A 12,125-nucleotide genomic window follows, 5' to 3' on the forward strand; every position below is an offset into this window, starting at 1 on the left:
TGTTAGTAATAGTCAAGGATATATACTGAAAATACAATAAGAAAGAAAAAAGCAAGTTCCACTTCTTTTCCCTCAAATCCTCCAACCATGAACACAAGTATTACAATATAACTTTTAGTAAAAGTTATGCTTTTGACTATTTTTCAAGGTAACGGTCATATATTCAGTGATTGAAAAGTTAGAACCTCAAGAAAGTGCACATTTAATATGGAAACTGTTGACAGTGAAGAGATCGGTGTGCTCTATGACAACCTGATTTGTGGATAATTAGAATTTCATTCTGATCTCAGTATTATTGCAGAAATAGATGTTTATGTGACAATGTAATATTAGGATAAATATCGCACAGCCTTTTAATGTAAGCTTTGCTGAAATTATCTGTATCATTTTCTAACACTTCCTGTTTCCTTCAAAAGAAATAATGAAATATGGAGTGATACATATAGGTCAGAGATTTTAAAAGCATGACTGGACAATCTTCATTATATAATAAAATTGTTAATTTTAGCTTTTTTTTTTTTAGTGTGCTATTTACTTGACTTCTGCTGACTTTGTAAAATTATCCCGTCATACACTGAGCTCTGAAGGTACAAAATCCCTTCGTCATCATCTTTGCATCCCTACCCAGCACAGTGCCTAAAACATACCTGACATTCAAAAAAGAACTTGTGGGCTTGACTTGGAAACCTGCTACCTGAGTAGCTGCCTATTAAATTCTAGGTAGTCAGCTGCTTTTTTGGTGCTAAATCAATAGGGCAAATAAAGAGAAAACATTTGGATGGAAACTTAATCCCGAATGCCATACATAGATGCTATCAAAATTATAATTTGTCTACACTTATATACTTAAATTCCATTGGATTAAGTAACTGTATATTTATTTTTTAAATATTTTACCTTTTAAGGATGTCTTTTACTATGGCCTATTTATGTATGCCACTCGCTGTCCTTTCCTCCTCCCCCTTTTTTTCTATGGAACTTAATCCTATCTGAAATGATATTTTTTATATATGTGTTTTCTGGCTTACTTTCTATCTCAGGACTTCGTTACGTCCACCACTGCAACCCCACCACCGGTGTAAGAAGTGTACCTTTTAGGCCCTGAGTAAGATTAGGAAGAAAACACATCTGTACTGCAAGTAGTCATGTGAAAAACACCTGATGTTATAAATACTAATGAAAGAAATTTCTATCCTCCAAAACCAAAATGGATATAGAATCTGGCGAGATAGTTTCAAGTCAAAGAAATATGATTCTACCTTTGAATTAAACAGCTCCTTTCTCCAAATATATGCCTGTAGTGGCTATGCATAGAACTGAAGCCAGACCTATACCCCCAATCCTTACCTGAGGGTTTGCAGCCATTATTGTGTAATTCCCATCGTCATCTAGGGTGGAGGCTGTGGTGTGGAGAGAGCAGGTCCCATCAAGATCTCTTTGAATGGTGTAGTGATCATTCTTTGGAGAGATCTGCTTTCCATCTTTAAACCAATAGATCTGTGAAAGGAAACAGTGATGAAAAATTAAGAATGTGTGTAGTACCACTGTAGCGGGGGGACTGGTAAATACTGTGTGGCCTGCAGAGCTGATCAGCATTTTCATGTTAAAATGTTAAACAGAACATCTGAATAGGAAATTGATTTTTGAGTGAAAAAAGTAGGCAACATACAGGTTTAATTCTATTTTAAGTTAATAAAAAAACTATATATTTATTTTAAAAATATGCATATAAGTAGGTATTCATGTATTAGTCCATATTTTTTAAATATTATTTTTATGAAGGGATCTATGATGAACGTGGACAGTAGTTAGTTCTGGAGTGGCTCTATAGGCATTTTTCTTTTTGGTTCTATTTTCACATGTACTGAATGAAATGCACTGAAGTAAAATGTGTTACTTGTAAAGCAAAGTTAAGAAGACCCCAGCCCAACCATTCCCCTGAATTGTGTTAGACAAAATGGCAGTGAGGAAGGAGCAACAGTTAGGGGTTGGTGGTGGCTGGAGCTCTACTGCTTTAATGCTGGACCAAGGAGCACATGCTCAGAGACTGAAAGTTTGTCCTCTCTCCCCACTATGTTAAAGAAAACATAGCAGTATTTACACTTACAATAATTTTCAATAATATTTTAACTTGGTTTGATAGAAAATTAAATGTGAAGAATAAAGTAAAAATAAATCTGGACTAAGTAACACATTTTAAAACGGTCAAATAACCTCTTTCATAGGTCCTCCTACCTTCCCTCATCTTTAAATAAAACCACTGGTCCACGGATCCCTCATGATTTAGTGATTATTTTTGACAGCTGAGACATGGGGCCGTAATGATGAATCACAGTGCCAGGGGCCCTCACATGACTGAGGTGCTGAACCAATGCCTGCATCAACCCCCCTCCAGACTTTTCGGTTTGGGAACTAAACAAATCCCCTTTTCTAAAGCCGGCAACAAGTTCTTTGTTGTCAGCTGTTGTTCCTGGCAACCTAAAGCATTCCTAATGCATTCCTAAGAGAAGAAACCTACTTTAGAACCTTCAGTTTTTAAAATGAACTTCTTTGGGTGTCTCAGTGGGCAAGCGTCTGCCTTCCGCTCAGGTTATGATCTCAGAGTCCTGGGATTGAACCCCCACATAAGACTCCCTGCTCAGCCTGGAGGCTCTCTCCCACTCCCCCTGCTGCGTTCCCTCTCAGCCCCTCTGTCAAATAAACAAATAAAATCTTTAAAAAAATAAAATGAACTTCTTCCTTAATGTAAATCCATATGCAAATTGAGACCACAACCGGCATTCAAATTCCACTCTATATGAAAGCCTCTGAATCTGAAAAACCTCTTTGAAACTTGTATTTCTAAGAAGGGAATGGCTAGAAATAAACGCATGAATAATTGGGATCTGACTGCTGAAAATCTTCCAACTCCTATTCTTCTATTAGCTCTAAATTTATAGATTGGATTATTAATCTCCAGAACCTAAGAATGGATCATCAACTAGACTCATAATCCTCAGTTCTAAAAATTAAATTAGAGTAAGCATGATATTTCATAATTATCATTCTCTTCTTGGTGGTTTTATGTTTTCTGATGGAACAAAGAAGCTGTGATTAGTATAGTTTCTTCCTTTTGCATTCTTGCCACCACGCCAGTTCTTCAGACTTGTTTCTTCCCTTTAATCATACTTCTCACCTCCATTATATTGGAATACAACTTTCCAATGAGAATTAACTAATAGTCCCAATAATTTTATCAAGCCTGCTAATGGAGAGGGAAGAGGAGGGTACAAGAGAAGAAAAGAGGGTGAATTAGAAATTCCTTTCAATCTTCTCATGTCCCCATTTGAAACAAGCATGTCAGAAGCAGAATACATTTTTTTTTAAACATAAGCCAAAAAAAAAAAAGGATGTATTTTTTTTTTAATATTTTATTTATTTATTTGACAGATAGAGATCACAAGTAGGCTGAGAGGCAGGCAGTGAGAGAGAGAAGGAAGCAGGCTCCCCGCTGAGCAGAGAGCCCGATGTGGGGCTTGATCCCAGGACCTTGGGATCATGACCGGAGCGGAAGGCAGAGGCCTTAACCCACTGAGCCACCCAGGTGCCCCGGATGTATTTTTTTTTAAACTATGATGACTATCCCATACCTTAATAGGCCTAATGTAATTTATATACCATGTGCAGAAGAAATGGTTCTTCAATAAACCAGGGAGGGAAGAAAAAGAACCACAGTGAGGACAAAAGGGAGGACAAAAGGGAGGAAGGAGAAGAAGGAAGAAGTGAAAGAAGACAATCTAACAATAAAAATCCTTAAAAAATTAAGCCTCGTAAAGCTGTGAAACATTTAAATTCCTACTAGAAAAAGCAAAGTTATGTTAAACACAACAGCTCATCTTTCAGGTGAACACAGTGCTCTTTAAAACAAGAATTAGTGATCTTAGAACTTACTTAATGACCTTAAGCCTTGAGTAAGACTTAAAAATAACAAGGGATCTTTGTGAAGATTTTGGAAGCTTAATGTGCAATTTCTTGTTGAGTTTCATTCATAAGCTGCACACTTATTTTCAGTACATGAATTTGATATGTTTGTGAATACACAGCAGTTATCCAAATTATGCCAAGAATAAAGTTTTTTTTAATAACATCTTATTATAAAAGTCTCATCTTAGAAGGTAGATATGCATTTGAAAATTTAAGGCTATTTTCTTTACTCTTTGTCTCTGACACCACGGTAAGCTTTTTAATTTCAGTGAGTGTATTTTTCATTTCTATATGCTTATTTTATAAATTGGCCTGGTCTTTGGTACTGTCCTGGTTTTTTCTTCATTAAAGTTTCTATTTCTTTCATTTATTTTTTATTTTTTAAAAACTTTTTATTTGAGAGAGAGAGAGAGACACGAATGGGATGAAGGGCAGAGAGAGAAGTAGACACCCTGCTGAACAGGGAGCCCAATGCCAGACTTGATTCCAGGACCCTGGGATCATGACCTGAGCTGAAGGCAGAGGCTTAATGACGGAGCCACCCAGGTGCCCCTTTGTTTCTTTTGCTATTGATTTTTTTATCATTGTTTTTTAATATGGTTTGTAAGCTTTTACTGTGAATTTCTTCTTCCTCTTACCCTACAAAAGTTTGATATGCCCCTAATTGTGATTGTTCTGAGGCAGTTTTTGCTTGCTTCTGCCAGAAACAAGGATTTTAATCATCCTGGACTAAATTTCACATTAATTTTGCAGCTTTTGGCTTCCTATCATGTGAAAGTGTGAATGTGGAGTTTCTCTTTCTCACGGGCACCTTTTTTCTTCTTTTCTCCCAAGTTATAGGGAAAAATATAATTCTGCTTATTGCTTTCTGGACTAGTGAGCAGTTACTCTCGCCTCCCTTTAAAGACTGGGCAACTCTATCCAGCCGTTTCCATGTGTCTGTAGGAAGAGGGCTCCCATCTAGGTCAGTCTAGTCCTCCTGAATTTTCAAAAGTTCCTTTGAATATCATTTCTCAACAGTATTCTGGCCTCTAGCCCTTTGTAAATATAGGAAGCTTTGGTTTCCTAGCTTAAAGATCTGAAGTTTTTATTATCCATGGTAAGGACTGCTTCTCTGTATGGTACACAGCATGGGGTTCGTGTTCAAGCCTGGCAGCTCACCAGCTCCCTGACCTTGGACAAGTTAATTAAACCTCACTGAGCTCAGTTCAGTCACCTGCAATTTGGGAGAGACATTGATAACATCACATGAGTAAATGATGTAGGTGTATGAAAAGCTCCTTGTCGATTATTTAATTGTTCTTCTCCTATTCTAGTCTTCAAAACCAAACTCTACCCTTCTACTCTTTTTGTTTTCTAATGCCTCCCGAGGAAGGCCCTGAACTTAACAGTACTTCACACATTTTACATCACGGGTACTGAGAAAGGTAGTCTGTATCTCTTCCTTCTGTTATCCACTCTGTATTTTGGAAGCTAAACTTCCACAGAAAACAGGACTCTTAAAAAGCCATGTTTTCAGCTTACCTTTGGCTTTGGATTCCCAGTCACCCTGCATGTGAAAGTTACAGGCATTCCCTCAAAGATCTTGTAATGTTTCAGCTTCATTTCAAAGAATGGTGCCACTGCATTTTCCACAGGTACGTCCCCATATTGAATGTCATCACCTGATTCATCCACAGGAGACCTTTCTAGCCTGTACTCGATCTCACTGATGAGTCTCTGTTCACAGCTGGAGACTTTGTATTCCTATATCAGGCAAAAAAGGTCATGTTAGCAACCTCAGTCCCTTGTGGCCCCACGTGTCTCAGGAGTCTTATTCTCCTCTCCAATGAGGCACGCATAAGACAGTGATCTTTTTACCAGAGACTTAAAAACAAGTCTGAGTCCAACTCAATTCCATATAAAACAAAAACATCTGGAAGTAAGTATATATGATATTTCAAATTGTCTTCAGGTCTTATCCTCCTCCCCCAAAAAACTATGAAGATGAATTTTTCTCTTTTTTCTTGTGGGGTTGTGGAGAAAGAAAAAGGCAACAGCTCCGTGTTCCTAAACTGTTCATAGAAATAAAAACATGGTGGAACACTGATTTCTTTCTGTACGTGAAAGCTGTGCAGGGTGACAGTGCATGTGGCTAGTGGCTGCAGGGTTACAGAGCATTTTATCAAGCAGATAATGGAAAAATGGCATTTTTTTTTTCTTCACTCCTAACAATTTTCAGTCACATAGCCTCTGAACTCCTCCTTCGGCTTTGCAGCTAGTAGGAACTACTCTCCACCCTCTTTGAAAGAGAGAATTGACAGTTCAGTCAAAATTTTGATTAAAAAGGCAAAAGCAGAGTAGCCATCAACATCCCTTGGCAATTAAGGGGGATCCTACAGTTCTCTTGCTTACAAAGCACAATGAAAACAAGGCAGCTCATTACAAAATACTCTCTTTAGCTAGGTTTTCTCATAAAAAAGCTGCCCCACCTTTAAAAAACTATTGTCTTGAGGGAAGAAATAAAATAGTATGAATAAAACTGCAAAAAATATAGGAGTTTTTTGTTTTAATTACTATCAATCAGTTTAAGAATTAGCATATTTTCCCCCAGAAAGGTATAACAAATGAGAAACTTTTAATGATTTACAGTTCAGAGCATTCACTAGTGACAGAATCAAATTCAAGTTTGTAATATATGATAAAAAGCACAGTAGTGTGGTAATTCTGTTCATCTGATATTAAATAAAAATAGATACTGGTCATGCTATTTGTAATTGATATATGACAGTAAAGACAGATACACAGGTAAGGAAGAACACAAGAAAACAGATACAGTGAAAGACCGGAAGGGGAAGAAAGGTGAAAAGCTTAACCTTTTGACCATCCAGAGGACTCCCTACAGAAGCATGAGGAGACCCAATGTCCTGTAATGGTAGAAAAAAAGAAGTGAAGACTAATAACAGAAATAAGAATCTAGCAAGATTTCTAGTTTTCTTTAAGAGATTTTTGTGGTAGCAATATTTAATGCAGAAAAGTCTTCAGATATTGAAGGCAGATCTATTTTCAACATCTATGAGAGTTTACTTGATCCTTTAAACTTGTTTTAAAATGCTTTCTTTAATCTTGAGACTACATCTGGAAACTCCAAGCAGAAGCAGTGGAGATTATAAAACAGGTTACATCAAATTGATGATGGGACTTTTTCTTGAGCATAGCCGGGGAACAAAAATAGTGATTCAGGTTTTCTGCTGATTAGTGATGTCTAACTGTATATACAGTAAGGGAAAATAAAGACATCATTTTTTCTATACACATATTTTATTTTGACTAGATGTTAAGAATATAATTGGAAATAATTCACTACCTATTTCACACAGTTTCAATAAAAATATGTTTCTCCCCAGCAACTGTTTTGCATTAAAACACAGGACGGGAAAAACAGAAAGATACTTGAAAGGAGAAAAAACTTGACCAATAAAGAAGATAAAAGGACAGGTATCACTGACTGAAATAACTCTTACCAGTCACTTCACACACCTGTCTGGCACATGCTATGTATTCAATAAATATCAGCTCTGAGAGTGATTGGTGATATTAATACTGCTTTTCTTTGACTTGCCCTCTAATTCTCACAGAATTGATCCTAAGAATAGTGTCCATAAAGAGGATGGGGAGAGGGGTGAGAATAATTATTATTTTTCTAATTAGTCCAGAGGAACTCAGTACCTGATTAGCCGCTTCCTCTTCTGGCTCCTGAATATTAAAAACAGTTGCACTGTCAGCACCTAGTAATCGACGAGCCATTCTCTCTTCATATGTTAACCTCTAAACAAAGCAAGTCACAGAAAATACAAAATTAGAAAATTCACAATTACATACTGCCTCATAAGGAATTTTAAAAAATGAGTTTTGATGTTTTCTGTAACTATTTCCTCTCAACCTTCAGACACCTGTATATAAAAGGAGTGTTTCATTCAGTTGTTCAGTTGTTCTCTCACCTCCCCTTCCGGTCTTAGTGGCTTAATCCTGTGTTGGGAGGTGGGGTAACTACTCTTGAGAGCCACCAACTGATAAAGCACAAATTTAAGGTGAATATAATAACCAAACAAAGCAGAAACCACAAAGAAAATACCTGTCATATGCTAATCCTTAAGGATGCATATAGAGAAAAAAGATACTCAAATAGCAAAATATTTTTTAAAGGAAATGTTATTTTTATTGCCATCCCAATAGTCTTCGAGATGGCATATCTGCTCCAAGTCTCTGATAAGGGAAGTTTTAGACTAGCTGGCAGTGAGGGTCCCCTCTGTTTGGGATTCTCACCTCCTCGGCTGCTGTGTAGCAGGTGAATGTAGGCAAATATAATAGTCCCCAAAGAATGATTGCACATGGCTGAATCAGCAAAAGGACTGTGAAAGATACTTGCCAAAGCTGGTATCCATAATTCAAGATTCTGCTCCGAGGAAGACTGCTTGCCCATCAGGCAAACAAAGTGGTAATGTTTTTGCATCTAGCAGCCAGTACCTCTAGATTTGGCCAAAATATATTTGCTGGGCCATTCTTACACAAAAGAAATGCCAACGTTTTTGTTCTGTCTGTTGGGCTGTTTCCTGCCTTTGAGTTTTGGTTCTAAAATGCCTTAGAATTACAGGTCTGAGAAGAACTTTCAGAGACCTTCTGTCCCATAAACAAGTGTTTGATTCAAAATAGAGAATAATTAGTAAGGCAGGATCTTAAAAAATTACAGAAGTTATTTCAGTAAAGTTCCAAACTTCTGAACATAGATGCAAATTCTATTGGAAACTCTCTAATCAGGAAAATATGTTGAATAAATTTACAATTTCCAGTAATTGCTGGTTCTAGTCCCAGCTGAAACCGGGAAGTGAAACAAGACCATGCCAAATGACAAATAGTCCTGAAGTTCATATAATTTCATTTACTAAAGAAGGAGTGGAGGATAAGACGGAGTAGAGGTATGTGTTTTGGTGCATGGACTGTCTCAGTCCAAGTATGTTACTATTTAAATTAATTTTCTCACATCGGTTAAAGAATCACTGAATTCAATTTTCAAAAAGAGTTTTAAATACCTGCTCTCTTAAAAAGCCTTCTCCATGTTTTCATGGAGAACTGTATGAACATCAGAGGTAGGACTGGAGTAATTTCCTCTCTTTCCCTCATAAGCAGAAATACCAGTTTGATACCTAGTCCTCTGCCAGAATGCACCTGCTAAAAGCCAAATTTACTTCAATTTTGTTTCTAAACCACTAGGCCATGTCGATATCCAAGCCCTGTCTATGGAAGCCAAAAATAAGAAGAGACTAATATGCAGCACTAGGAAAAAGTTGTCCTTTTAAACTCTCAATGTGGTAATCTATGGAACTCATTGTGAACATCATTCACTCCTAAACAGATAGATATACATATAATATACATAGTATAATATAATAGCTTATAGATGTCTTAAGTCTCTTTGAGCAAGAGATTCTTAGTCCATAAGGAATATTTAAACAGAGACCCAAAAAACTGGAGAAATGCCTTTACCTGGCTTGAGTAAGTTCCCATAAGTATTTGTTTTAATCTTTCAAAGGCTTTAGTTGACAGAGCCAGGGAAAACTTCCAGAGTATGCACATTTACACATGCAATTACTTGTTTCAGAGAGAAAATAGTTTCCCTTTGTGAAAATCTTCTATTCTCAATGAAATGAATGACCAACACAAGATCTCATTAGAATTTTAATCTTCCTGAACTCAGATTAGGATGCCCTCATAATTAAAAGCAGCATTCAGCACCCTTCCTCTCCCCTTCACCTTTCCAATCAAACAAGTTTTGTTCTCACATTTTTATTTATCAATGTGTGAGAATTAAAATTCCTAGAAAATATACTTAACACAGAGAGCTTTCGACTCTGCAAAAGGTATCTGAGAGAGAGCTTTTTCACAAAGAGGCCCTTTTCTTCTTCTGCTTAAGAGCCAGACAAATTTTTCTGGTGATAATTCCAAAATAAAGCCACACAAGGCTCCTTTCCTTCACCTGGAAAACCTTATTTACGAGACTTGTTCTTCCTGTCCCCTTAAAAATACTCAGATGTGATAAGAGGATGGGTCAGTAAAAAACAAGAAACAACTGATGAGGAAATATTGAAGTCCAATGGCAAAAGCATCTTATATACATATATTGTTTACCAGATCTACTGTACAGATAGCAGAACAATACTCTGAAACAAGCGTTACTCTTTCAGATTACCAAATCAGTATCTAGTAATGGTCTACTAGAACAGTACTGGACTTCAGGGGTCATTTCCTCAGTAAAGACAGCCTTTGTGTAGAAGGCGTACATGTCATAGAATCCACATTCTCCTTTTGGTAGATAGAGATCATTCCAGAGCACACCTTCCCCCCTCCTACCAGCCCAGATTTGTTCCTGTTTCTTTGTAATGCTGCAGTTCCTCATTTGTTTGAGTCCCCACCTTAAAATCAGCCCTTCCTCTTTATCTGCAACTTGCCAACTTCACTCCAAGAATGGTTTTCGTGAATGGCAGGAAAGAGTGGGGGCCAAGTCGAGGGAAGCCTTTCCCCTTTCTCCTTTTCCCCAGACTCAGGCCACAACGCTAAGAAGAACATTGAGATTTAGGGTAAATGAAATCAATTTTGCGGCCAAACTGCAAGAACCAAAGTGAAGGAAGAGCTCTCTGGTGTGGGTAGCTACTGTTCCAAGTTCAGGCCCCAAATCCATCTCTGCGTACCGGCTGGCCATTGTTCAGGAGGTCCTCCTTGAAGCGAAGTTTTCGTTCCAGGTCTTGAATGACAGCATCCTTTGTGCCTTGAATCTCCTCATCAGAAGCTATTCTAGCAGTTCTGTTGGCCTTCTTTGGAAATCCCCTGCAGGACAAAAGCACAAGGCACTAGGGTCACTTGTCAGGCACATGGGCATCCTGTGACCGAGGAGCACTTTGCTCTCATTAGTAATACCGGAGAGTCCCGAGGCCTGTGCTGCTGCTGTCCATTCCCCCGGTTCTTTGCTGAACTTCCCCTGATTTTGTGGGGGTTCATCCTCCAGTGTGCTTAGAGAAGGTGACCGCCTCCCCAAATTCGGGCATGACTGACCTATGTCAAATGGTCACAGTCCTGTGGACAGTGGTTGGTGTGGCCAGAGGCAGGTGATGGAGCCTGCCCACTGAGCCTGGGGAAATGGAAGTTGGAAAGGGTGAGGTGCTCTAGTGAAAAATGTCTCATCTCTAAAAAGCAACACACAGGAAGAAGTGCCCCTCTTCTTTCACTGGCTCCCACAGTGTTAAAATGTGATGCCCCACACTGCTACATCCACAATGAGATCAAGGGGAGAACCTGCAACATGCTGATGATGACAGCTTGGAAAGACAAGAGACCCTGGAGCCCTGATTATGTTTTTGGGACACAGGTGACCTACTGGTGGAGCCACCTGACCCCACACTTGTTATGTAAATCAATAAACCAGGTGCATTTGATCTCCTGGTAGTTGAGTCTTCTGTTATGAACTGCAGAAAATATCCTGATAGTGTTTCCAGGTTCCTCCTCTTCTAGTCATTTGCTTTGAAGTTCAAATGGAGGGTGTTAAACACTGGTATTAAAGAAAATATTGTGATATCCTGTGTTTGAATATGAAAAACCAGGTCAGACTTGGTTGTATTGTACTGCCTGGAAGTTGATCTTGATTTTCAAGAGTTGGGTGGTGAAGCTGTGACACATGTCCACTAAAAGCCATAGGAATCATGACTTACAACCTCAATTTTTGGAACCATACAATCCTTCAACAAAAATGTGCATTCTGTGAGCCTGGCACTTCTGGCTCTTACTTCCTCAGGACAATGTCCTCAGCCTGCAGGTTTCAGTGTATTGTCCCCTTGGAAAGGAGGACCCTGGCCAAGTCTACCCATTAGTTATTGTACCGTGTTTGTTTTCTTCATAGCACTTATCAAACTTTATTAATATATGCTATTTTTAATTGTTTCTTCGCATCCTGCCTCTGGTTAATCAAAATGCTTGTCAAATAGCAGACTTGAAAATAACGTTAATGGAGTAAGTGAATGGATGTACTAGCCATCTTCACTTCTTGTTCCCTCCCCCGCCAAAGATTTTATTTACTGGGGCACCTAGGTGGCTCAGTTGGTTGAACATCTGCCTCCAGCTCAGGTCATGATCCC

The 12,125-nt window shown here is 38.3% G+C and overlaps 2 protein-coding genes across 5 annotated transcripts in view; one reads left to right on the forward strand and one right to left on the reverse strand.

The window, feature by feature from the left end:
- CBR4 (carbonyl reductase 4) overlaps positions 1 to 12,125 on the forward strand; it is a 136,728-nt gene that overhangs the window by 88,655 nt on the left and 35,948 nt on the right. The window lies entirely within an intron of this gene.
- The window catches only part of PALLD (palladin, cytoskeletal associated protein), a 388,884-nt gene that overhangs the window by 19,460 nt on the left and 357,299 nt on the right, over positions 1 to 12,125 (reverse strand). For 2 of the 3 annotated variants that reach the window (XM_059374195.1, XM_059374198.1), the window contains 5 exons: positions 10,689 to 10,824; positions 7,672 to 7,770; positions 6,819 to 6,869; positions 5,488 to 5,709; positions 1,348 to 1,497 (listed from right to left, as the gene is read on the reverse strand). In XM_059374195.1, the coding sequence (XP_059230178.1) occupies positions 1,348 to 1,497; positions 5,488 to 5,709; positions 6,819 to 6,869; positions 7,672 to 7,770; positions 10,689 to 10,824 (658 nt within the window). The remainder of the gene's footprint in view (positions 1 to 1,347; positions 1,498 to 5,487; positions 5,710 to 6,818; positions 6,870 to 7,671; positions 7,771 to 10,688; positions 10,825 to 12,125) is intronic. The other variant, XM_059374197.1, reaches the window with a different exon arrangement.

The sequence above is a fragment of the Mustela nigripes genome, chromosome 1, assembly GCF_022355385.1.
Source record: "Mustela nigripes isolate SB6536 chromosome 1, MUSNIG.SB6536, whole genome shotgun sequence".
Lineage (NCBI taxonomy): Eukaryota > Metazoa > Chordata > Mammalia > Carnivora > Mustelidae > Mustela > Mustela nigripes.